Raw genomic sequence first — 27,104 nt, forward strand, 5'->3', positions numbered from 1 at the left:
AACGATTTAAAAATTTTAAAATGAAAGGAAGCTTACACGGCGTTTAAACGTACGCCCGAATGGCGGGAACCAACGGTTGAAGCTTCTTCTTCAACCAAGACCTGCAACAACCATCAGATTTTACCAATGCAGTGGCCCTCTGTACCCAAAACAGATGCGCTGACCAGACTGCGCTACACCTCGCGTCTCATACCCCACCCCACCCCCCCCCCCCCCCCCCCGGGAGCATATAGACCCACCCGATCGATGAACACTTGAACCGATGAAGTTCCACTTCTACAAAGAACCCACAAAAACCCTTACCCAAGTCGCCACTAAGCAGATCCTCAAACTGAACCAAACGCTCGCCAACCTCACTCGCTCGCACCGTTACTCAGAGGCCCTCCAGCTTTTCACCCAAATCCACTCCTCTCCGTCCGTAAGACCGGACCACTACACGCTCTCTTCGGCCGTCACCGCCTGCGCCAATTGCCGCGACGTTGCTTTCGGAACCCAACTCCATGCCCACGCCATCCAGTCTGGCCTTAAAGCCTACCCTCACGTAGCCAACACCCTGCTCTCGCTCTATGCGAAAGCCGAAGACTTGACTTCTGTGAAATGGGTTTTCGACATGATTGAAAGCCCAGATGTTTATTCGTGGACCACGCTGTTATCGGCTTGTTCAAAATTGGGGCATGTGGATTATGCCTGTGAGGTGTTTGATAAAATGCCCCAAAAGGGTAGTGTAGCGATTTGGAATGCAATGATTACCGGGTGTGCAGAGAATGGGTTTGATGAGGTTGCTATTGATTTTTTTTGTGAAATGCATAGGATGGGTTTTATGCATGATAATTATGGTTTTGCTACTGTTTTGAGTTTGTGTGGTTTGGGGGTCTTAGGTTTTGGGAGGCAGGTGCATTCTTTAGTGCTTAAAACCGGGTTTTTGGGTAGAAGTTCTGTTGTTAACGCTCTGATAACTATGTATTTTAACTGCAGAAGTGTTTCAGAGGCATTTTATTTATTTGAAGAAGCGGAAGGTGCAATATATGATCAGATTACTTTTAATGTGATGATAGATGGTTTGGTGAGTGCCGGAAGAGATAAAGAAGCTTTGGAAATGTTCAAATTGATGCAAGAGGCATGTCTTAGGCCTACTGAGCTGACTTTTGTAAGTGTCATGACCTCATGTTCAACTGCAAGAGTTGCCAACCATGTACTTGCCCAAGCTGTTAAGTCGGGTTTCGAAACTTTTACTTCTGTGAGCAATGCAGCAATAACCATGTATTCTGGTTGTGGAGATTTGCATGCTGCTTACCAGGTTTTTCAGACATTGGAGGAGAAGGATCTCATATCATGGAACACCATGATCTCGACTTATGCTCAAGGGAATGACAGTAAATTAGCCATCTTGGTCTACCAGCAAATGCAGAGGGCAGGGGTCAAACCAGATGAGTTTACTTTTGGAAGTTTGTTAGCAAGCTCGGAGTTGATTGAGATCTTGCAAATGGTTCAAGCCCTTGCACACAAAAATGGGCTTATCCTTAAGATCTACGTTTCAAATGCATTGGTATCTGCATATGCTAAGCTGGGTCTGATTGATCTGGCCTATCCAGTATTCGAAGATATCGAGTCCAAAAATTTGATCTCCTGGAATGCTATTGTTTCCGGATTCCTGTTGAATGGATTGGTAAAAGAAGGGCTAGAGCAATTTTCTAATCTACTAATGTCAGAACACAGGCCAGATGTGTGTACCTTGAGTATTATTTTGAGCATTTGTTCAAGCACATCAGCATTGAAAGACGGAAAACAAGTTCATGGCTACATTCTCAAATTTGGGTTTTCGCATCAGATGTGCTTAGGTAATGCCCTCATCACCATGTATGCTAAATGCGGGGTTATAGATTGGTCCATAAGAGTTTTCAATGCAATGACTCAAAAGGATACAGTCTCTTGGAATTCCCTGATATCTGCTTATGCACAGCATGGGCAAGGAAATGAAGCTGTGCGCTGTTTTGAGGCAATGCAAGACGCATCTGCAGTCAAACCAGATAAGGCCACCTTTACGGCAGTCCTTTCCGCTTGCAGCCATGCTGGTCTAGTTGTTGATGGTACCCGAATTTTCAATTCCATGATTCATAATTATGGCTTTATACCTGAAGTTGATCACTTTTCATGTATAGTTGACCTTCTTGGTCGTGCTGGGTATCTTGATGAGGCGGAAACTGTAATAAACAGCAAGCAAATTGAAGCACATCCAAACATTTGGTGGACACTAATCAGTTCTTGTGCAGCACATGGAAATTTAAGGCTAGGACGAACAGTTGCTGGGTTTCTCCTTGAAACTGAACAAAATAATCCGACAGTTTACGTGCTTCTGGCCAGTATTTATGCAGCTGCTGGTCAATGGGAAGAAGCAGCTAATGTGAGAGAATTGATGAACAGAACTCGGGTTCCGAAGATTCCTGGATTGAGTTGGATTAAGTCATAAAAACATGCAGGGTCGACTGGAAACCAAACCAAGCCTCGTCGTGCCATTCTACAGTACTAATCATAGTTGGAAGCCTTACAAGATTCATGTTATTTGACACTCAGCACTGCCATTGATGAAGTTAATGCTTCCGTGATCAACGAATGAAGACGTAGCAGTAAAAAGGTAAGCTGAATCGACAACTCTTCCCATCGTCTCTTAGTCCAGTGTTCATCTATAAATAATGCACAGAATGTAACACAAATATGTAACGTATATTTCTTCATATTGTTTTCAATTCGAACATCTCACATATACTTTTACATTTCTTTTTTCTAGCCATACCACTATAAGATATACAAATTTGGAAATAATGTTACAATTCATTAGGGAAAATACAATTGGATTTCCTCTTTATCTATCGTCAACAAGAAAGAATTTGCAGGTACCGACTGGTTTATCTCGACTCTTGACAGCAACAAGTCTGAAGCATGCCACTGCCTTGCCCTCCCCCATCATTTTCTGTAGCTTACTCGGCAGGAGGAGCTCTATGATAAGCTGGAATAGTAGCTGGAAAGAACATCTGTCTCACTCCTTCAGCCTTGATGATGGGAAATATTATACCCGAAGCACTCTGACAAAAAGAAAACGCTCTTTGTTAAGAACCAGAGAAACTGATTGAAATCATGTATACTACTATGACGGCCGTAGGATCTGCTCAGTTGGAAAATTAGGTATCTACTATCTAGCTTATACGGAAGTTCATTTATAAAGCTTTGCCTTGAGATCCAAGGTACTTGTAAGAACCAACCAAATGGCTTCACATGGTGTACAATTTTCATTCACATAATGAAATTCCGTTGTTTGATTAGAAGTCATCGATATCAAATGAGTCATTTTTCATTTTAGGCCAGGAAGAAAAACATGATTCAACATTCTATAATCATCTAGGAAAACTAAAGGGGAAAAGAAAAACCCACCGAAAGTAATCTAGCTCCAATCCACACGCGTCTCGGTGAAGGAAATGGTAGTAGCAAACGACCAACACCGTATACCGCCACAGCAAAAAAATGAAGAACTAAATTCAACGGACGAGGATTTAGACCAGAGAGCAAAGCCACTGGTCCAGTTGAACAGGCACCTCCAAGGCTTAGATAGTCAAAACAAGCTTGGCGCATCTCCGTCCTTGCTTCATCAGGGGAGGCAGAGAACACTTTGTATAGGGCACCTGCCAAGGTATTTATCGTAGATGCAACCGGCTGTGAAAACAACGCTAATTATCAGTAGGATGAAGATGTGATAATAACATCTCTAATACAGGCAATGCAACCTTGAAATCAATTGTTTTGCAGCCAAACAAGAAACGGAATTGAAACAATTCGATTTAGCAAAGTATAAAAGGATTCTGCACATCGATATTAAACCGGCACCCATGAGCAACAGAGCTTACCTTGCGCAAGGTATAAAAGGATTCTAGGTATGTGCACAACGAAGCTGCATCATGTAGGTTCCGCAGAGGCTTAAGAAGATCCCTGAGTACAACAATATCAGAAAGTGCCACAGTCATTCCTCCGCCGGTTAAAGGATGGCGCATATTGAAAGCATCACCCAGCAAAAGGGCTCCTGGAGTTGGCTGTGGATTAGCTGGCATGCTTTTGTTTGGCATTGTTCTAATATTTCCCTTATCAATTGCAGCAACGAAGGCATCATGAAGTTCTGGTGGAACCTGAAGCAGACATTTTCTTCGTTAATTCAAAATAGAAGAAGCCGGTTCAGCCCAAAAAGGAACAGAAACTACTGTTGAAAAAATAGGATCAATCAAAATGTTTCAATGTTTGAACTCAAGACCCCTAATTTTGAAACCGAAAGGTACCTGTGGAGCCACCACAGTCTTCAAGTAGTTAGCCATTGCACCATTGGCAATGGGAGGTACCCTTTGGCCGGGCACATCGACCAAACAGCGGACCTCTGTACTGCTGATTTGATAAAACAGGATCGGAGAGGGATCCGCTAGAATAACATGCCCATGATTTGCAAATGGGAGTTTGCAATTTTCCAAGATTAATCCCACGAACCAAGAGGGCACTTCAACCTGCAAAAAAAAGTAGATCGATACCATCTTTGTCAATGTAGGAAGTGCGGGTTCCAACAGAAATCTCTGATCCTCGGATATGAAAAAATTAATGAGGGTTCCAGTTAAAGGTTTCTGCAAGTGCATCGGCATCCTAATCAAACCACGTAATCGTTGTATTAGAGATTTGAAGAAGCAACTTTACCTGAGGCTTGCAAAGAGTGCGGCGCAGATTTGAGAAGCAACCATCACAAACAATCGTAAGAGGAGCGTGCGCTTGAAGTTCTTGACGATCCTTGGTTTTGTATCGAACCCCCTTAATTGTCCCATTTACTTCAAGCAGGGACGTGACAGTACCTTGCTCCAGTTGTACACTTGAAAGAAAACAAGACACAAGAGGATGCAAGGGGGTCAATCATCGCTGCATTAGGAAAACGGAACATTCACTGAAAAAATGCTGATAATTTACATGAAACCAAACATCATGGACTCAAGCACGACAACATAAGCATTCAAATGAGGAGGCAAGAAACTTACTTGGGAAGCTTTGCAGCTTTTTCCCTCATCCTCTGTATGAATCGGCCATTGTGGAAACTTCTCCCCGCCACATCGGAGTGGAACTGTTCCAGAGGATAGGTCAGCCGAGTGTTCTTCCCATCCTTAAAAAGAACATAACCGACCACTCGCTGAGCATCGATTTCCTCCACACAATCTGAAACCAATGCTCATACATGTTACTGTTATTGTCAGATTTCGCAACCGAAACCAATACTAAGAAAAGCAGCATATTCAACATTTAAATTTCAAAAAGCCAACTTAAATAAGAAGAGGAACAGAAAAAACTCCAAGAATTAGCAACTTTTATTACCTTCAAGACCCAACTCAATCAATTTGAGGTACCCTCCTGGCTGGAGCAGCTCGCCGACGATTCGATCTGGCTCCGTCAAGTCTCTTTCAATCACATGAACATGTCTTCCCTCCTGGGATTAGCAACAGATAAGTAAAACTTTCTACATTTCTACAGAGAGCATTGACATGCCAGTCTTGACGATGAACCGTCAACTTTTTATTTATTTGCAAAGTTGATAAAAGTAAAATTACAAAAACTTGTGTACAAAGTTACAAACAAGAGTTGCGTCATCGACTTTAACTTTTCTAAGTGCATGGCATGCCAAGATCGTGACTTTTCAATCGGTCAGTTAACAGTACTATTCACAACACAAAAAAGTTAAAAAAAACAAGCGTTCTGAAGCCGACACGCTACGCCACCCAGATTCACAAACAACCAAAGAAGCTGACAATTTCCCGAAAAATAATAATAAATAAAATCAAAACTTTAATTTGGTTTTCTTTTACCTTGGCGAGGGTAAGGGCGAGAGCAGCGCCAGCAACGCCGGCGCCGACGACTATTACATCGGTGCCGGAGCCGTGAATTGGGGGGAATTCTCCGTCGTCAGAGCTGTTGATGCTTTTATCCTGAACGATCGTCGTATTACTCTTGTTCTTCTGAGCATTGCTCTTGGCATGGCCGGAATTCCGGCGACGGAGAACAGAGAGAGCGAGAAAGCCTAAGAGGGAGGCGAAGAAGGTCCAGAGAATGTACGGATCAACCGCCACGGTTGCCGCCATCTTAGAAGAAGACGCAGATGAGAAAGAAGAAGACCCAGATGAGAAGGAAGAAGGCCCAGATGGAGAAGCCGGCGACCCAGAAGAAGAAATGCGGGAGTGGGTGCAACTAGTAATGTTGGGCTTTCTTCTGGTTCTGGTTCTGGTTTTAGAATTATGGGAGGAGAGAGAGATTGGAGGTAGATGATGAGGGATGTGAATTTGAAATTGATTGTTGTGGATGACGATGGAGGAGGAGGGATGTGGGTATGGGCATGGGCATGGGCGTGGACGTGGACGTGGGGGGTTTTGTAGGAGCATTTTTGGGGTGGTTGGGTGAGGAATTGAATGCTCATTTTGCGTGCGTGATTACGGAATGTGCTCGTGTTGTCATTTGGAGCTCTCTCTCCCTTCCTTTATTTCTCTTCCTCCCGCCGCCAGAGATCCAAGAGTTCCTAATCCCTCGAATTCATCGATTCGGAGCTTTCCAGTTGTGGAGAGGATAGGGATTGCCGCCGGTGGCTGCGGCAGTTGGCGGGGTTGGGTGGGTGAGAGGATAGATGGCTGGGTTTCTTGTTTTTTTTTTTTTTTTTGGGTAAAGGGTTACTTTATTACTAAAACACAACATAATTACATAAACCATACACTTTAAAAAATAAAAATTTAAAAATTTAAAAATTTAAAAATTTAAAAAAAATTTACATAAACCATACAAGCAATGGATGGCCGGGTTTGTTGTTTTGTTTTCCTTCTAAAATTTTAAATTTTCAGATTTTTTTTTTTTTTTTAATTCATCTCTTGTTAAAATTCTATTATGTTGAGGATATGTGTTGTGACATCCCACATCGTCCAGGGGAGTGATCCTTAAATGTATATTCCCATCCTTACCTAGCATGAGGCCTTTGGGAAGCTCACTGGCTTCGAGTTCCGTAGGAACTCCGAAGTTAAGCGATAAGGGGGCTAGAGCAATCCCATGATGGGTGACCCACTGGGAAGTTGCTCATGAGTTCCCAAAAACAAAACCGTGAGGGAATGGTAAGCCCAAAGCGGACAATATCGTGCTACGGTGGTGGAGCGGGCTCGGGAAGTGATCCGCCCTGGGGCGGGATGTGAAAATTTGGTATCAGAGCCTAACCCTGGTCGCGTGTGTGCCGACGAGGACGTCGGGCCCCTAAGGCGGGGTGGATTGTGACATCCCACATCGCCCAGGGGAGTGATCCTTAAATGTATATTCTCATCCTTACCTAGCACGAGGCCTTTTGGGAGCTCACTGGCTTCGGGTTCCGTAGGAACTCCGAAGTTAAGCGAGAAGGGGGCTAGAGCAATCCCATGATGGGTGACCCACTGGGAAGTTGCTTGTGAGTTCCCAAAAACAAAACCGTGAGGGAATGGTAAGCCCAAAGCGGACAATAACGTGCTACGGTGGTGGAACCAAAAACAAAACCGTGAGGGAATGGTAAGCCCAAAGCGGACAATAACGTGCTACGGTGGTGGAACGGGCCGGGAAAGTGATCCGCCCTGGACGGGGATGTGAAAGGTGTCAACCTCTCAGATTAATCATAAAAAGGGCACAGAGAAGTTTGAGCGTAGAAGATTTGAACTGTCCAATTCGACGTGTAACTTCATAAAACGTCACTAGAAACTAGGACACAAGGACTACCAGAACGAGGAAGACTTAAAGAGAAAAGTTTGTCAGTCTAATAACGTATCATTATGTATAAATTATACGACAATGCTGAAACCCAAAAGTTATTCTCTTAAAAAAATGCAATTTTTAGACTTGTATTATTTACGTTTTAGGAAAAGATTAGAAAAGAAAGACTTGTCCGTTAACGAAAATAAAATATCAGTTGTCCAAGTTTGTAGAACATAGGAATTAGTGGCATCATACAAACCACAAAAATGAATTCACATAGTTCTGAAATATTAAATATTTGAGAGGTGCCCCTAACTATAGTGGCACTAGTAGCATGTAATTTTGTTTGGTTTAAGTTCATTAGTCCTCTTACTAATTAAGAAAATTTTAACTAAAACTAGCAAACTGTACCCTTACTGGTGTGAATCAGAGAGGTTAAATAAATTTACTTGTTTTTTATTTTTAAATAAGACCTGATATTTGTACATGATTGTGAGAGTGGCGTAAAAATAGTAAAATTCATGTTATTATGTAATTATTAAATTGTCCATACTTTTAATTTTCTTCAGTTTTGAGGGGAGGGTTAAAATTATAATTTCTTAGAATTTCAATTGACAAAAAGATTAATAACTAGTGTATATAATATCCTAGTGGATGAGTGTGAGTTTCCACCCATGCCTTCAGGGTTCGAAATTCCTCTCTCTCTTCTAAATAATTATTATAATTTTGAATTCTCCCCCTCCGGTTTATAATAATGAAATTATAAAAAATAAAAAATAATCCTTTTGAAAAGAAAAGTAGCATACATAATTCTAATATCATAAAATCATATTAACTGAAAATTAAAGTTCCTAAAAGAAGAAGGGCCAAATCGTAAAACCATGGACCACAAATTATTAAGAGCATGCAGCTTTTTAGTTGGGCAGTCCAAGGCTACAATTCGAGCCTAACTCAACACAAAAGAAAAATAGAGAAACAATTTCGATACTTTTTATTTTATTTTATGTTTTGTAATTATTTTTTATTTATTCAATACAAACACTGGTCTTCTCAAAATAATAATACAAATACTGGAAGAGCCAAATACAAGGCTCCGATGGGCTAAGCATAGAAGAAGTTTTAGTTCTTTTTTTTTTTTAGGAAATTGGACTTTCATAAAACCAAGGCAAAAGCCAAATTACAAGGAGAGAGCCACGAAGGCTGACAGAAACCAACAGAGAGAAAGCAAGAGGGATGTAAGGGTTACAAGACGTAGCCGAGCACCGACAAACACGTCGATCCAACGCTTTCTAACCAAAACAACTTACGGGGGCATGGGAGACCGTCCTTGTTGAGGATTCCCACAAGTGATGATGGAGGTATTTTGACCCACACAGAATTGCGTATCCCTGCCACACAATGCGACGCAACAAAGTCCGCCATAGCATTTGTTGATCTTAAGATCCAAGACCAGGTACAAGCCTAGAAAGAACTTCCCAAAGCCAAGATAAAGCTTAGAATGAGGAGAACTTCCCAAGGAGTACAATCCAAGCCAACATTAAGATAGGATATCACCAGCTTGGAATCAGATTCAACAACAATCTGGAGCTTGTTCCTTCGACGAGCAAGGGCACACCCCTCCTAAATCACCATGGCTTCCGCCATCAGAGCACATAAAGCAGCAACTTCCACCCGAGCCACCTCGATGCATCTGTAGTGAGCATCACGGATAACAATACCCGCAAAACGCCGAGAATCCCCCGACCTCTAACTAGCATCGACATTGACCTTAACCAAATTTAGAGGAGGAGGGGACCATGGAAGGGACCAGATAGATGCCCGCTGGAAGGAGGACGAAGGCAAGCAGCGCGTTGCAAAAAGAAGCAATCAAACGCGTTCCTGATGGCAGCAATTGTATTTAAGGGCAACAGTTGGTAATGTTCGAAGACTGACATGCACCTGGATCTCCAAATGAACCAGCAGGAGAACGCAACCAGTATGAAAGACCTCGCCCTCTCCAATTTAGATCCATTAATTCCCATTTCCCACCCCAAGAAGCCAAGCATTAAATGATGAAATGAAATTCTAGTCCAATCAAAAACCAAGGGGGCCATCAAACTAAACCGCTTCCACCCATGGGCATAAGAGGATGAGGTGTTCAGTTGACTCGTCATGTTCACCGCAAATTGGACATGTAAGGGAAGGGGAACATCATCTCCAAAACAGGTTCCGAGAAGTGGCAATAGCTCCATGATCTCCACCACATAAAGTTCCTCATCTTGGGAGACGCCTGTATTCCCCAAATCAACTTCCAAACATTCGAGTTAATTGATTCAATAGGACCTGCACAAGGTGGTCTTTGCCCAATGATCTATCGATAACCTGATTTAACCATGTATCTCCCAATTTTGTATGCCGGCCAAACCAGACGGTCAGGCCTCTCGGGATCACCAAAATGAGAACTCTCAATTGCCATTTTATCCGTCATCGAGATGACATTACAAATAAGATCCAAATCCCATACACCAGCCTTATGATTAATGATTGACTCTACCGTCTGCTCCAAATTCACCACACCATTGCTAATGGGGATAAGATGACCAACCACAATACTTGGGACCCAGACATCTCTCTATAGTCAAACTTGCCTACCATTGAGAACCTGCCAATGAGCACCCTTAATAATTACATCTCGTCCCTCCAGAGTACTAGACCAGATCCATGAAGCTTAGCCTACCCTTTTAGCCTCCAAGAATGAGGAATTTGGGAAATACCGATCTTTAAATACCCGAGCCCTTAATGAATTAGGCTCCTGGATAAGACGCCAACTCTGTTTGGCAAGAAGAGTGAGGTTGAAGTCCCCAAAATTCTTGAAACCCATACCGCAATTACACTTGGGCATCCCCATGCCCCGCCAATTAACCTAGTGGATGCCCCTGGCCTTATCAGAATTCACCCACCAGAATTTCGCGATTACCCTGTCAATATCTCTGCAAAGCCTATCTGGGAGGCGAAAAACGTTCATTGGGTAAGTTGGCACCACTTGAACCACTGCCTTAATCAACACCTCAAGACTGGCATGTGAAAGAAATATGTTCTTCCATCCTTGAATTTTTTACAATACCCGATCCTTAATATAAGACAGAGTCGCCATCTTAGTCTTACCCTACCCCGCTGGGATTGCAAGGTAGGTTCCAGGATCCTCCACCCTTGTCATGTTCAAAATCCCACATAGCTTCTCCTAAACAGACGGGGTTTATTAGCACTGAAATACACAACCGATTTTTGGGTGTTGACCTCCTGCCCCGAGACATGACAATAAGTCTTCAACAGCCTGTCCACATTTTTGCAATTTCACCTTGATGCCAACAAGAAAATCAGGGTATCATCCACAAATAATAAGTGAAATAATGTAGGACCGTGGGCACTAATCCTGATTCCTTCGATAAAACCTGTCTCAAAAGCATGCATGAATAACCGGGACAACACTTTGCTGATGATAAAGAATAAATACGGGGAGATTGGATCCCCTGGCAAAGGCCACGAGTTAGCCTAAAGCAATCACCCGAACTTCCATTCGATAACACCAAAAACTCCATAGTCGTGACACAACTCATAATAAGCCCTACCCACAATCGGCTATACCCTATTTTCAACATAGTGGCTTCAAGAAAGTCCCATTCAACTCTACCGTAGGCCTTGTTCATGTCTAGTTTGATGCCAAGCTCGAACTTCGTCTTGGTCTTTTGGAGCTTGAGGAAATGGAATACCTTGTGGGCGATGACAATGTTGTCCTGTATTTGGCGGTCTCCCACAAAAGCATTTTGGCTTGGTGAGATGATCATGGGAAGGAGGGACTTTAGTTAGTTGGCAAGAAATTTTGAGAGTATCTTTAAACTTACAAATACTAATTATCTAGGTTATTTTATGATTTTTAATTGTCACAACCCACCTATCAAATGAAAAGTCTAAATCCTATTTTTAGAAAAAATAAGAGTTTTTTTTTTTTTTTTGAACAAATGATGTTATATGCCAAGGGAGAGGAGGTGGGCTTAGCCTTACAATGAATTAGCAATAATATGATTCAAATTCGCCTTTGGCAAGAATCGAATCCAAGACCTCTCACTTACAAATGAAGAGAAATATCACTAGACCGTAGTACTAAGTGGCAGAAAAATAAGAGTTAAATAAACTCATCACTTTAACCATGCTAAAATTTAATAATGATAAATTAAAACTTCTATACTTACTTTATTCATTTGAAATTTTAAAGGCTAGAAGCCTAGAAAAAAAAAAATTATAAATTTCTTACTTCAAATTAATTTCAAATTATTAATTTCATAGTGATAATTTTAGCTTAGCCCACCCACCGAATAATTTCTGGTTCCGCCATTGAATACAAATGTTAAAGATCAAGATGAATGTGTAAGGAAGGAGAAATAACAGTGTGAAAATCACTTCTTAAAAATGTGTCAATTTATTATCAAATTGTTCCTAAAATAGCAAGTGTCACGCAGTAAACAAATTTTTATAACATGTCTTTTTTCGTTTTTGGATTGGATTGTAGACAACTTATTTGACGAGTATTTATCATTAATAGCAAAATTTAACACCCAATTTTATAAATGTCACTTTTTATTTTTAAAAAAAATTCAAATATAACAAAAATGTAAAAACTCATGTGAATTGACCTAAAACCCCTCAAAATTTAAAACCCATTTACACAAAAAAAAAAAAAAAAAGTCAAAACTTGTGCAAGTCAGTTTATGATTAACTGTAACTCATTGAACATGGAAGGTCAATGGAATTCTGGTGGGAATTGTAAAGAAGTAACTCAACCGCTCCAAACTTTGAGCTCGTCTTACTCCGAAAATAATAGAATTATAGAAGAGGTCATAAAGCAGATGAAAAACTCTTGTGAAATTCTTGAACATGGCTTGTCCGAATACGAAATCGATGGTCATCCATCCATATATGGAAGAAATTCAAGAAAGTCGGGGATTCAAGATTGCAGTCACCGGTGTCTTCCTGGCATTCCTAATGCCTGCAAAGAATTGTTGTTTCACCATTTGCTGCAGTAACTGAGGCTAAACCGGTTTCAATTTCATCTAACTTGTATATAATTCTTTCAATTGTTCATCAATTTGTCCATTGGGCTGACTTGCTAGCTTGTAATTTTGGACTCCACCTTGTGTTCAAATGCGGCTGTTGATTTTTTTGTCGTCCATTGTGTCTCACATTTGCTCTTTTGGTTGTTTGAATACCAATGGAGGGACCCTAAGTAAATATCAAAGCCTACTAGATGACTTTTATTTTTTTTTCGAATTATTTGTGTTTTCCTCTATAGCTGGGCATTGATCAGCTGTTGCATTTACTGTATTTAAAATTTTAAAATTACCCTTATGTTTTAACCCAAACTTAATTAGACCCAACTATGGGAGAATGATTTTTTTTTTTTATTTGTCAAACGATATAATTGTTAGATTAGATGTTAGATTAAGGAACCGACGGAGTTCAAACCCACCCTGTAGTGCAAGGGTAACACTCATCTCCACCACTGTGGTAGAAGGCTATTTGCCACCGTTGGAGAATGATTGGGTTAGTTTAAAACCTAAATTTTGGTAGGCCAATCTTTTAACTCTAACCTAAATTATGGGTTAAATTTGCCTCAATTTTAAATTTTAACGCAAAATTTATTTTATTTCCAACCATTAAAAAATGATCGGGTTGATTTAAAACCTAAATTTTAGATTTTAATCCAACAATTAGAAATGATCTTCTTAAAAAAAAAGCTTTAAAAGAGTATAGGCAATATACACATAAAGATTTTATTTTAATTTATAATACATTTTTTTTCTAAACTTTGGGCCTTTTTTTTCAGATAAAAAATCGAATGTCGGCAGGATGCATCTTCCATTTTGATATTGGACCCCAAAATTTGTGTTTTTTTAATTATTTTACATTTATTTGACAAAAAAACTCTCCATAGCTAAAATATTACAACCTTCCGAACATTATTAGGAATGAGAATTTTCTCCGAATCCTCTTTGTAAGGATTTCGGGAATTGTTTAATCGTGTATGTTCATCGTACATCGTGCAGCCAGTTTTCGTCATGTACTGTTTGTGTTTAATTTTAAATAAAAAATTTAAAATATTCTCTGACCGCACGATGTACGATGAACAGACACGATTAAAGGATCTCTGGAATCCTCACAAAGAGGATCCGGAGAGGATCATCTTGGCATTATTAGCATTTACAAAAATCACGGAGCGGCCATTGCCACTGATGACCCCAATGGCGGTGCGCCTCTATGTCTACATGTTTGTTAAAATTGATTGAGTAAATAACCTTAATTTTAATTATTTTTTTGTGTAAATTTGATCTTTATATAAAAATTTATAATATAAATAGTTTCGATTATGAACAAAAAAAAATTGTGAATCGATCATAAAGTATATTAAGAAGTAACAACTACTCAATCTTAAAAGAGCCATTGATTGCTATATATATCACGAGAGAGAATTGGAGTATCATTCAAGTGTGGTCCTCCGAGTAAATGTAAATCGGAATCGTACCGTAGTCGGTTACCTTGTGAGTTGAGACTTGTCTTTGTACCAAACAATTTTGTTGTTAAATAACAATTAAATGTAGACAACAAAAGTTGAACCACATATTAAACAAAACAAAAATAAAAATAAAAATTGCTGAAATTATGCAATTGCAAAAATATCACTTGTGTTGTGGCCAATAATTAGAGAGAGAAAGATAAGGCGCGTCAAAGACAAAAAGAGAGAAATGAAGAATAGGTTTGAGGAATTCAATATTATTTTTCAAAATTTAGGCCTTTATTTATAGTAAATCAAGAAGGTAAGTAAAACAATTGTAAAGATAAAGCGTCTTCTAATATCCTAAATACAATATACTAATAATTTATACAATCACATATGTGTTGGAATTAATATCGCGACTTTGACATTTGATGCTGAAATAATCCATTTTCAACATTATATCATCTTTCTTTCGTTGATATCAGATCAATATATCGTCAATAATTAAGTTTCAGCAACCAAACGTCAATCATTTTACCTAATTGGAGGAAAAAACAATCCACGCATCGTCGTTATTTGATTGTGATCAATTCAGCAAATTGAGATTTGTAACCATTAGTTCAATCAATTTTAAACCAAATACAAAATTTGTGGGTAAGATTGTATAACTGGACAAAGAAGTTGAGCCCACCTTTAAGTACACTGCAGATGGGTGGTTGAATAAAGCAGGTGTTTAAACAACCATAAATTATCAACATATCTTGATACAAAATTGAGGGAGTTGGTTGCTTGCTTCTCTGTTTAGACAAGTACATAAGGATGAAATCAAAAGATAACTTACGCCTTTCTCTTCTTTTGTCTACTTTCTCTTCTTTTGTCTACGGTAGTCATTGCCATCTTTACCTTCTGCCTTCGACCCGTCCCTACGAGCTCTCTTTTGTCCCTGGCATCAGATTAATACAAAATACATTAGCAACCAATTCCTGTATCTGCCCATTAGTAGTTGGGACGAGGCTTCGTTGCTTTGTTGTATATGTCTAAGTGAAACGGATAAGACTTAAAATCATGAAAGAATTTACATATAAACAAACGCTAAAGTACCTCAGTGGTGAAAGTCTTGAGGGGGTCCTTGTTCTTTTTGGTTTTTTTCTTATATCCATTGCGGCGAGCGGGGTTGGGATTTCCCATTGCAGCTCTAGCAAGCTTAACGGTCTTGCTGGCTTCTTTAGTAGTTGCGTCCAACAGATAATCAGGAACATCACGTAGGTGAGGAGCGGGGGGCTTCTTGCTGAGAACCTTGTCATGTTTCAACAGATCTGCTCACAAATAATAAACATTAGTAATGGTTTAATCTTGTACCTTGAAATCGTACTGAAATGGGTATAATGACACTTGATACATCCAACTAACAATACCTAGGTCTCTTGGATTAACTTCAAAATGCGATTTCAACCTAAACATATAGAAGCAGACCGTTAGAAAACAAAAACATAAGTCATCGTAGAGAGGTTAGTGAAGAGAAAGCGAAGGCTGGAAAACAGAGAACTAAAAAAAAAAAACACGAGCAGTTACACCCAATGTTTAAAGGGCCACAGCCTCATACCGAATCACAGATAAAGAAAGCAATAATGGTATATACTTACTTTTCAGAATTGAGAATTTCATTTCTCAAATCTTGAGCTCGCGATTCTCTGACAGCAATCTTTGTCACACTCTTTGCAACATCCTACAAAAGTCGGTGTTTATCATCAGTGATCTTGCGGCTTTGAGCATACATTAGGCTTCCAGTCAGTGTCAGATTAGGAATTTGAATGATGCAAAACAAGGTGATAGAAAGTTGGAAATTTATGGTTAATAGGACGACAATGTCTCAAGGGTCCACTCAGGAAGCGAAAAAAGTGAGATGACCAATGAAACCTTAATGCAAAGACAAAGGGAACCATGAAAGATAAATGAATCAGAACAATCACCTCAGATCTATATCTTAAAGACTCCACTGCGTTCTTGGTCAGTAAAGGAAATGGAGCAATTAAGTTTGAATCATCTTTCTCATCATCCCCCAAAAAGGATTTTATTTCTTCAAAGATTGTTATCTCATCTGGAGACACCTGTTACAAGAAACAAATATTAAAATGAGAATGTTTCACAAGATAAGATCATCATAATTATCATTATCAACTCTCTCTTCTATGGAGGCATTAAACATACACGTCTTGGGCAAGATGAAACACACAAACCTAAATTTATACAGAAATCTTTTTAGAACATATACTGTTGCATCACATGCGTGCACAACAAACAAAAGTTTGTACAAGCATTTTGGGTTCGCTGGAACAGCCAGCTATGGTTATATTTGACACGTCCCAAGGAGCTTGAAAACTTCCACAGAGGATGCATGGGGTTATAACAGGGTTCAGGGTGTGAAATTCAGATTATTTGGTTTCCTTAAAAAGGGAAAATGGAGTGGGGCGGGGTGTGTTAAAGATGTAATGATCATCGAGTAACAAACTCACAAGGGAGATAGAAGCACCAGTACTATATGCCCTTCCTGTACGTCCAATTCGATGAACATATCCTTCAGCACTTAGAGGCATATCCAAATTTACAACCTGCATCAAAGAATGAAATGTTGGTATGGTTAAACAGAATGCTAACTGAGCATGGTATTTGATAATATAATTTTTAAAACACAGAAAACAAAGAAATCTTTCATTAATATAAAAGGAATCAAATTTTCATTAAAGGTGAACTTGGTCCACCGTAACCGAAAAAAAAAAAAAAAACTTAAACTAGCAACTCAAGGAACAATCATCGGCTCCTGAAACAGCAGAAGCCCACCATGACTTGAATTACCAAGACATTCTATCCAATCACAACATGAAAAAGAGACATTTGAATAGGGGTATGTAATGAAGAAATCACAAGTGTAAACAACATGAATAAGGAGCACTATGGCAAGCCAATACATAACAAAATAGAAAACTGTAACTCTTATATAATACCCAAAGGGATATACTGACATATATTGTGACATTTAGGTGCATGAGTTAAATAAATTATATCTTCCCACCTCAGATTGACAAGGCACAAGAAATTGGTTATCGACTTAATGAATTCTAGGACAATGGCTTAGGTGGCCAACGTGATCGTGGAAAGAAGCTTGAACCTTTGACATTCTTAATTAAGTTACAAATGTAAATTTTAGCCCTATGGGACTCCTAGCTATAAAAATAATGAATGAACTGAAGAAAAACTCACTGATCCAGAATTTTCACCACTTTTCAGCTATAACTATTTGATAAAATAAGATTAATATTTCCTCCAGATTCTCCCTCCAAATAATAAATGGTCAACTTTGCAACTGGTAAGTGATAGATACGTAGTACAGTTATTGGGACATTGTACACTCTTTCAAGATAGTAATTTGAAGACACACTTTCAAAGTAACAGATATTCATAAATATTCTTGGGAATGAAAAACCAGCAATTAAAATGTGAATTTGATTTTACCAAATCAATGCTATCGAGTTCAAATAAATCATCCAGGATGCATACATGATATCCTAGAACTAACCCGGTCAGAGTTTAATATAAAGAATGATAGCCCGCAAAAAAACACCAACAAGAATAGTAATGACATACCGTGTGTACATTTTTGAAGTCAATTCCCCGCACCACTCCAAACTCAGAGTCAGCTTTATGTTTAGCATGCTTTCTAGATTTTTTTAGTTCAATACTACTCTCCGCCTTGTCTTCACTCTCTTTTGATTTGCTGTTATCAGTCGCAATCAAATAATCAAAAAGCCCAGCATTGAATTCCTGTTGACAAACTACAGTTGTAAGGATTTCGTAAAACATAATTCTCCAAATGGTAGATGGTAGACCTGAGAAATAACTCTAACCCATAACATAGGAAAACACAAAACATGAACAGACTGGAATACAAATAGATTCGGATATTGGCAAACCTCAAGAATGTGCAGACGAGAATTTTGTGGCAACTCTGAGTTTAAAACAGCTGATCTGATTCCAAACTGCAAAAATGGACAGTAACAAAGTACATAAAGCAGACAGATAATAAGTTATGATTATGCAGTATAAAGGCAGTTAGACTTATATAACTTAGACTTATATAACGGCATAAATCAACCCCTCCCTCCCTCTGAAGGATTGTGTTTTAGAAAGAAAAAAAACGTTACGCATCTGAAAGAAATTTAAATACCTTTTCCAGAAATAGTTTTAATCTGAACCCCATGTCAATTGTATTAGTGAATATCAGAACCTTTTTCTGAACCAGCTCCAACTTCAAGAGGGACAGTATGTACAGTAACTTGTCACGAAAACTGCATGATATCTAAGGAAAAAAGAAAGTTAATAGACACATGAAAGTCTCATTTCAACAAGAACTCAATTGGCACACATAAAAGATACACAAAGCAATGAAAAACACACAAAAACCCATAAGATCACTGTTACCTAAAGAGAGGGAACTTATACATAGGTGATAGCGTAAACGAAAGATGACAAACTAAACTGAAGTAGACATGCCTTAAAAATAAAAATAAACCGTTTTGGGCAAAACAAAGCATAGTATTTATACCTGAAAAATCTAAATGGTTATAGAGTTTACATGTTTCAGTAATTTATAGTATGAAAAAAATATACAGATTGACTGTGCTAATAGAGTTTACATGTTTCAGTAATTTATAGTATGAAAAAAATATACAGATTGACTGTGCTAACTGAACTATTACTTCTATGTTGAATGAGTCATGAATCATAAAGCACTTTTGGCAAAGATGGTGAAACAAAAGAATGTTGGGATTATGTGATTTCCTGTTAAAGGCATCACGAGTCTTACCCAGAACTGCTGAACATTTTTCGGGATAACATCATCCTTGATATCTCCAACTTCAGGTAAAGTCAAAATGTAAGAGTTATGCAGAATCAGCTTCTTCAGTTTTTCAACATCATCACTGCCAAGTGTCAAAATGTGCTAGGTATCGCATCAATAGCAGATTGCAAAGTAAAAACCTCAAGTGAAAAAAATGATAAAATCCACCTTTGATCCATCTAGAGATAATAATGGAACCAAATTCATCATCCTTAACATCAACTCCTACGTTTCTAATTCTGAAAATAAGATTGGTACGAAAATAAGATTGGTGCAGATATTCTGTAAATAACAAACCTTGCGGTGGCAGACATAAGAAGACATTGACAACGCTTAGGGATGTGAGGTGTAAATGCTTTTATATCTGCCTCATAACCATATGACAACAGAAGATCTGCCTGAAACAAAATACAGTTTAGTGATCGGTCAATGGGATAATACTAAGTAAACAATCTTCAAAACTTGGCAATGGGAAAAAGCGAATATCGTAATAGTACCTACCAGCCATAGATTAGTGCAAAAATTATAAAGTCAATGCACCTATAAATTCTAAAACCATGTAAAACAACAACGTAGCAGAATTTTCAGGTAACAATTACAACTCTAATACAATATTTGTCAATAACGCATAGGCATAAGCTATCAGGTACAGAATCAGTGTAGGAGCAAATAGTCTTTGAAGGAGAACAAAATTATTGGGGCAGCAAGCAATGAATATGAATTCCATCACTAAAGTAAAACTGACAAATATGATTGTGCATCTGTGCCAATAACTGTTCCCTCACCTCATCAAGAACGAGAATTTCTAGTGAATCATCAATGGAAGCTGGTTGAAGAACACCATCTGACAAGCATTTCTTTATGCAAGCTGGTGTAGTAACCAGAATCTCAGGTAGTGCCGCTAAAGCGGTCTTCTGCAAGAACAATTGTAGATAAGATAAGAGTCAGCAAAATGGTTTTAGAATCACCCATACGTGTTCGTTTCATATAATTGGTAAAAGGTGAACACACCCAATCAGGAGCAGGCATGCTGCTTGTCAACTGTACAACTTTCAATGGAACTCGACAGAATTCAATCAATGATGAAACCTCTGTATAAACCTGCATATGCGCCACAAACATTGGCATTCAATAATCAAACACACAGAGAAATACAAAAGGGCATAATCAGTTGGAACCGGGTAATCAAACAAAATCCACAAACCTGCTGAGAGAGTTCCCGAGTAGGCACGAGAACGATTGCACTCGGAGCAAGTTTCTTCTTTGATTCAGAAGCAAACAGCTTCTGAAGCAACGGAAGCAGATACGCAAATGTTTTCCCAGAACCAGTCTTTGCCCTAGCAACCACATCCTTACCTTGCTGAAACACATTTCCAAATACAGCAAAAACAGTAAAATTAACAACGGTTTCAACCTCGAATTCAATTTCCATTTCCAAATTTTCTCCGAATCCAAACAGAGAATAAAATCAAATTAATTTGGGGAAAGAAAACTTACAAGGATGAGAGGGATAGCGACTTGCTGAATGGGCGTGGGCTTGTGAATTTTCTTCTTGTTTAGGGCACGGATAAGGCGACCATCGAGCCCGAGGGTTTCGAAGGTCTGGTCCTCTTCTTCTTCGTTTTCAATTTCCTTGGGCGGCTTTTCTGTGGTTTCAGCCATGGGAGTCTGTAGTCTTTGAGCTCGAGCTCTCAGGGGTTTAGGGTTTTGGTTTTGGAGCGAGCAAAAAGAATAGTAAATAAAAGAAGGGCATTTTTTTCTTTGGTTTTAATTCGTTTTTGTAGAAATTGAGAGATGGGCTATGTGGGCCAAATTCAAGCGTTCAGAAGTTTCAAGTGCTCGGCCCATTTTGTCAAAAAACAGAAAGAAAAGAAAGTTTGTGACCGCGCATTGCCCTTCGTAAATCGTACCCATGCTTTGCCAATTTGCCATCATTTAAAAGATTATTAACTTTTACCAACTCACCAAAAATTATTCCTAAAGGTAAACTAATACCCTATAATTTGCCCATATACACATTGGCTCCTGCAAACTCTGGTGCAAGCTCGATCCTTATTGATTCTTCCTCCTTCGTAACAATTAATAACTTAACTCACTAACGTTATCGTTTATCAATAAAATATGTTGAAGCTCCACATATTCCATTTGAGCTAAGAAGTAGTGATTTTTCTTTCATGATACGTATCAGTAGCATGACCCAAAAAAATAAAACATTGGAAATTTTCTATTTATGCAATGTAATATGATAGATAATTAAACTGGTCATTTTCTTTTTTGCGTAAATAATGTTTAATTATTGTTTACAATATAGAGAATTGTGATTATTGACACTGCAGAAGAATCAAGTATGGTCCAACTCCAACCCACCGGTCCTCCCGACCACGAAGCATGGATTTTTTGAACCAACGATATTATTTATATTAAGAGGGATGGAGTGGCTTAGTCTCACAATGAACTAGTAATAATGTAATTCAAATTCGCATTTGATGATAATCGAACTTAAGACCTCTTACTTACAAATGAAGACGAATACCATTAGACCCTACGTAGTACTAAGTGGCCATAAAGCATGGATTAAAGTTGCAACTACATATATTTTGAGAATAATTTTTGCGCTTCTCTTTTCACTTATTATCTATCTTTTTCTTTCTAGTCAACGTTGGACGCAACAAATAAAATAAAAAGATTTAAGAGACAAAATTAGGAGAGGAGTGCAAGGTAAAGGAACATCACTTGAGATTCTACTCAAGTGACAAAATAGACAAGCCATGTAATCTTAAGGTAAAAAAAAATCACTGTGTTAGAAATACAATCTGGTATACCAAGTGTCATGATATAATTGGTTAAAATTCTTTCATCAAGTTTTCAATTAATTATTTTATTACATTGGGTGTGCCAAATTGTGATCAAAACACGTTGAAAAATCTCCCAATCTCAAGTGGCAAAATTAAGGAAAAATTAAATGGGAAAACTGCACAAGTTGAAAGAAACACAATCAACCCATTGCAAGGGCCCCATCCCCATGATGTAATGCATGCCATTCTAGGAGGAGGACCCCCGTTCAATGAGAAGAATGAAACCTCATTTGACCATCTTCTGCTTTCGGTGTGAGTTGAAAAACATAATATTTAGCATCTCCACAACCATTGGATCAGATCATATCAGATCAGCTACTCTTTGATTAGACACAGACAAGTCTGGCGGGTCTACCTAGTGTTTTGGATGTTCAAGGAATTTGACATACTTCGATGATTCCTTTGGTCACTAAATTCCTCTCCGTAGGATCTTTGTCCAATTTAGTTGGATTGAGGTAGTAGGAGTATATTCAATTGAGATTTTAACTAAATAAGTTCAAAAGGGTTTTAAAATGTAATGTTATTCGATTAGAATTTTAAAATAGCATTTAAAAGTATAGAATAGAGGTATCAATCAATAATTCAAATGAGTTCACCAAAATTCATAGAATTTTAGATGTATTTAAATAAGATTTTGCCACTTAGTACTACGGTCTAGTGGTATTCATCTTTACTTGTAAGTGAGAGGTATTAGGTTCAATTCTCGCCAAAAACGAATTTGAACCATATTAATGTAGATAATATTATTTGTTTGAAGAATAAAACATAAGATTTTAAATGAATTTATAAAAGTTCCCGACATGTATTCAAAATATCATTGATTTGGTAAGATTTTTTATTTTTTTTAATTTTTTTAGTACATCGATATTTTTAAACTAAGGAAAGGGAGAATTTGGCTAAGCTACACAATGGGTAATCTAATTTGATATCGAATTCACCATCCACAAGATTTGAACCTAAAACTTCTTACTTTTAAGTGAAGAGGAATACCACCAGACCGTAATACTGAGTGGCGATTTGGTAAGATTTTTAAAACTGATGGATTTTATGAAAGTTTATAGTGTAAATTAAATCATAACGAATCTTACATTTTTCCTTGAGATTTTGTTTTAGTTTGTCTTTCCATATTTCTCATGATATTTTTTTTAGACTTATCACTCCCACCATCACAATCAATTGCTCTCCCAATTCACCATCTTTACCCCCAACTTCCTCTACGTCACACGACATGCCGCATCCAAATCACAAAAGTCTCGTTTATCACTTCCATTCATTCAACCACAATTAGATCCGAGTCTCCCTACCTTACTACTGAGTACTGAATAACCAAGAAGTTTGATCATCCCTCCATTCTCTAAACAGGAAGTTGTCTTTGCATAAAAACACAAGCCCACATGTTTATGCGACTGTGTATCCTACGATGTATCTCAATGTACCGGTAATTGGTTGCAGGCAGTGATGGCTAGTGACTTCATCGGAGAGAAATCTGGTAGTCCCTAAGCATTGGTTTTTTAAGAGGATAGATCGTATGGTAATACCATGGTTTTTCACATAATTAGTGGTGATTTCGACCTCTAATTTGTTTATCATATGTACTTTTGATGTTGAATCGTAGTAATTTCACGACATCACAAAGTTATTTAAGGTCAATATTGAAATTTACAAAGTTTATAGAAATCCATCAGACTCAATGATAAAAGACTCAAACTCTATTTAAATCCACTTAGAATTCACTTGAAATACATTGAGTTTATAAAACTCAATTGAACTCCTTCAAACTTCACGGATTTACAAATCACTCAAAATTATTTTAAAATCTCATTTGAATATACCCCTCTTAGCTAACCACGTTTTATATGTTTTAACTTCACACATTACTGGAACATAATTTTAATCCTAAATGTTGCTACGTTCAGTTATCCACCCGTTTAAGTACGAGCAATTTAGTCAGTATTCACCAATGCACACCTTACAAACGAACCGTAGCATACTTCAAATTTCATCTAGCATGGGAATGTTGCTTAAGAAAAGGGTTCACGTTACCACCAACCCCGCGAGTAATTAGCAAGAGATTAGAGCTTTACTAGAATTTAGAATTCAGAGTTTGTAATAAAAAGTGTCTCACACACATGCAATGCATCGATTCAAAACAAATCTAGGAGTATCTTAAGGTCACTAATTACATAGTTTAACCAAAAGAAAACAAAGTTGAATCCTAAAAATCCTCACCTACGAGCCTTAGACCGACGCTTACAAAAACAAAAACATAAAAACTGACATCTTATCAACGATAAATGAGTTTTTACTTGCAATTACAGTCTGACATATGAGAAATGTTACGAGACTCTTTTAAAGGGGATTTTTCATAGACTTTCTGTTACCTCATGATGTTTTTAACAGTGTTTATGAGAAATGTTAAGAATATTCTCTAAAAAATAAGACTCTTCATAAATTATCTGACACCTCATGTTACAATGTTTTATAATATTGACATGAGAATTAACTTGAAACTGTGAGGTGGCAGAGATGGAGAGTTCCACTTTGAGAGTTTCCTTAGCATTTCTTATGTTTTATAATATTAGAACAGAAATTGTGCCAAAAATATAAGGTGACAAAGTGTTTATGATGAGTCCCACTTTTAAAAAAGTCTCCCTCTTCTGACATATATACACAAATAACTTACAAAGAACACAAAAATAAGTATATCACAGACATATCAAACTGTAATTTGCAGATAAAAAGAAAACGTCAATTATTTGGGTGGGGACAAAATGGGCTGGAGCCTACAACACACTTTATAAGTTTATTCAATTAAGCCACAAACCACAATAATGGGTACCACTACGGTCTATATGCAACATGCTAAATAATCATCACAGTGAATTATTGTTAAAATTTCAGTGTAATAAGTCAGTCTTTTACTTTCATTTATTTAATTAAATTTATGGTTTTGTAAACTGGTACAATAATATCAAACTCCAAGTAGAATATAAAGGCGCAGAATGTTGGACAAATGATCACTAGATTTAACGCCTTTGAGAGCTTCAGAGGTCGACAATTTCCACACCATGTGGTTCTGTTGGTCTCCCTACCAGCTCACAATACTCAAACACTATAAACACCAGCTTGGTTGTTTTAGTATATTTTAGTTCACTGCCAGACAAAACTTAAAACTGCATGAAGCAGTTCGTGAAAACGTTACAGTGTGTGATTGGTTTGAGATGCCGTTAAAATAACGTTTTGAATTGTAAGTAAGAGACAGAAAGCGAAATGAAAAAAATGCAATATGTGACTGAAGCACTGTGTTTTGAATTGGGTTTTTGTACATTGTTGGATTGGTGAGAACGTTATAAAGAGAATCAAAAGCACCAAAAAGAAAAAGGAAAAACCAAATAAAACCCAAAAAAGAAACCAAAAATTCTATCACCAGTGAAAGAAAACCAAAAATACATGAAATTTTTTAGCTCAAGGTTTTCGATTGGGGGTTTAAATTACCAAATTAGCCTCTTCTTCTCCGCCTCAGTAATCAGGCATGAGGTGGCTGATCTTCCCTTCTTCCAGCACCATCTTCCGCTCTGTAATTTTCAACCAAATGCAGACGCCGGTAAAGCTGAGCACCAAGCTCGCGAACCCACTTCCCAATCCGATCCCGACGATCGACAGAACCGAAAGCCCTTTGCTTTTCAGCGGCGGCAAAGGGTACCCATAAAGCTCCTTGTTCCCCTGGAACGACGTCGCATTGAATCTCGGCAAGTTCCCGCTCCGATTTCCCAGCGAGACCGGAATCGGGCCCGCGAGCTTGTTGTTGGAGACGTCGAAGGCGGAGAGGCGGACGAGGAGGCCCAATTGCTGGGGGATGGGGCCAGTGAGGGAGTTGTCGTGGAGGTCGATGACGTTGAGGTAGGCGCACAATGTGAGCTGCGGCGGAATGGGACCGGATAATTGGTTGGAGGAGAGGTTGAGGACGGCGAGGTTGACGAGGTACTGGAGGTCGGAGGGGATGGGACCGGCGAGGAAGTTGGAGGAGAGGTCAAGGGCCTGGAGGTTGGTGCAGTTGGCGATGAAGGGAGAGATGGAGCCGCGGAGGGAGAGGTTGGTGAGGGAGAGCTTGTAGATGCGGCCATTGTTGCAGGTGGCGCCCTGGAGGTAGGAGTTCAAGCCGCTGCAGGGGTTGGCGAAGGTGGATTTGGTCCAGTTCTGGAGGGATTTTGTTGGGTCTTGGAGGGATTCGCTCAGGTGGGTTAGGCACGCCTCGTCGCTCGGATCTGATGTGGTGGGTCGGAAAACGGCGACGCTTAGCAGCGTTATCAATAGCACAGCAGAAGCAGAAGCAGTTCTAGCAGGAGCAGAACCCATCTGGGCCAAAATGTCAAATTGTGGAAAAGTTGGTTGCTTTTGGTAAATTTGAGGGTTTGGGATTTTGGGTTTTGGGGGAAAACAGACAGGGATTCCAGAGAGAGAGAGAGAGAGAGAGAGAGAGAGAGATTGGTGTCAAAATTTTAACTTTCTAATGTTAGAAGCGTACAGGTTGGGAACAAAAGTTAGAAAGAAAAAGAGGGAGATGTTGGTGTTATTGAATCCTGCTATATTCTGTTATGGAAGAGCAGATTAGAAAATGTATATAAAAATTTTAGAGAGGGAGAGAGAGGAGAGAGAGGGAGCTGAGGAACTACTACTGTTTGCAATTCTGTGTGTTTGTGTTAGAGAGAGAAAGAGACGAGGAGAGAGATGGGGAGAGTGGGGGAGGGCACTAAGTTGGAGTGATGGCGATTGGTGGTGGTGAAAGCTAAGTGTTTGACACGAGGGAGGGCTGGGGGGTGGGTGGGCCAAAGGGCTGGGGGAGAGGTGGGGCTCGGCTGTGGTGACCTGCACGTATGAGGGCGCAAGAAAGTGACAATACGCCAGGGGCATTTTAGTCATTTAGAGAGTCAGTTTCTGAGGAACCAGGGTCCAGCAGGGCTTCTCTCTATGCCACCGATCGATAGCTGATACGGTCGAGGGAAGAAAACGACAGACGGTTTGATGATGGTGAGATTGGGAGGAAAGAAGAGAAGGGCTTATTGATTTA

General features: G+C 38.8%; 3 protein-coding genes and 1 pseudogene across 4 annotated transcripts; 1 reads left to right on the forward strand and 3 right to left on the reverse strand.

Annotated features, from left to right (window-relative positions):
• The first annotated feature begins 262 nt into the window (after positions 1-262).
• LOC137747236 (Tetratricopeptide repeat (TPR)-like superfamily protein) lies at positions 263-2,607 on the forward strand. Its single transcript, XM_068487305.2, has one exon. It carries the CDS (start codon positions 263-265, stop codon positions 2,465-2,467), a length of 2,205 nt encoding a protein of 734 aa, XP_068343406.2. The 3' UTR covers positions 2,468-2,607.
• A 95-nt stretch (positions 2,608-2,702) lies between these two features.
• On the reverse strand, positions 2,703-6,898 carry LOC137747237 (squalene epoxidase 3). Its single transcript, XM_068487306.2, has 8 exons — positions 5,874-6,898; positions 5,386-5,497; positions 5,055-5,229; positions 4,723-4,891; positions 4,320-4,538; positions 3,897-4,172; positions 3,427-3,705; positions 2,703-3,080 (listed from the first exon to the last, which is right to left on the reverse strand). Exons 1-8 carry the CDS (start codon positions 6,441-6,443, stop codon positions 2,976-2,978), a joined length of 1,905 nt encoding a protein of 634 aa, XP_068343407.2. The 5' UTR covers positions 6,444-6,898; the 3' UTR covers positions 2,703-2,975.
• An 8,036-nt stretch (positions 6,899-14,934) lies between these two features.
• Positions 14,935-20,930, reverse strand: LOC137748396 (P-loop containing nucleoside triphosphate hydrolases superfamily protein). Its single transcript, XM_068488543.2, has 15 exons — positions 20,679-20,930; positions 20,386-20,541; positions 20,193-20,282; positions 19,967-20,095; positions 19,479-19,579; positions 19,149-19,263; positions 18,510-18,641; positions 18,256-18,321; positions 17,930-18,106; positions 16,801-16,896; positions 16,258-16,395; positions 15,931-16,013; positions 15,703-15,740; positions 15,389-15,603; positions 14,935-15,230 (listed from the first exon to the last, which is right to left on the reverse strand). Exons 1-15 carry the CDS (start codon positions 20,841-20,843, stop codon positions 15,147-15,149), a joined length of 1,785 nt encoding a protein of 594 aa, XP_068344644.1. The 5' UTR covers positions 20,844-20,930; the 3' UTR covers positions 14,935-15,146.
• A 4,380-nt stretch (positions 20,931-25,310) lies between these two features.
• LOC137746785 (receptor-like protein 44 pseudogene) lies at positions 25,311-26,779 on the reverse strand (annotated as a pseudogene). The gene has a single exon (XR_015956076.1). The product of XR_015956076.1 is annotated as a receptor-like protein 44 pseudogene (transcript).
• Positions 26,780-27,104: the final 325 nt, after the last annotated feature.

Source organism: Pyrus communis, chromosome 2 (genome assembly GCF_041283825.1).
Source record: "Pyrus communis isolate YQ-2024b chromosome 2, ASM4128382v1, whole genome shotgun sequence".
Lineage (NCBI taxonomy): Eukaryota > Viridiplantae > Streptophyta > Magnoliopsida > Rosales > Rosaceae > Pyrus > Pyrus communis.

Excerpts from the sequence above, each read along its gene's own strand:
- LOC137747236 (XM_068487305.2), top strand. The coding sequence starts at position 263 with ATGAAGTTCCACTTCTACAAAGAACCCACAAAAACCCTTACCCAAGTC.
- LOC137747237 (XM_068487306.2), bottom strand. The coding sequence starts at position 6,443 with ATGCTCCTACAAAACCCCCCACGTCCACGTCCACGCCCATGCCCATGC. Across the intron at positions 5,498-5,873 it reads TCGCCCTTACCCTCGCCAAG|GAGGGAAGACATGTTCATGT; the intron begins GTAAAAGAAAAC and ends TGCTAATCCCAG. Across the intron at positions 4,892-5,054 it reads AAAGCTGCAAAGCTTCCCAA|TGTACAACTGGAGCAAGGTA; the intron begins GTAAGTTTCTTG and ends TTTTCTTTCAAG.
- LOC137748396 (XM_068488543.2), bottom strand. The coding sequence starts at position 20,843 with ATGGCTGAAACCACAGAAAAGCCGCCCAAGGAAATTGAAAACGAAGAA. Across the intron at positions 18,642-19,148 it reads AAAATGTTCAGCAGTTCTGG|ATATCATGCAGTTTTCGTGA; the intron begins GTAAGACTCGTG and ends TTTTTTCCTTAG. Across the intron at positions 15,741-15,930 it reads GAAATTCTCAATTCTGAAAA|GTTGAAATCGCATTTTGAAG; the intron begins GTAAGTATATAC and ends CTATATGTTTAG.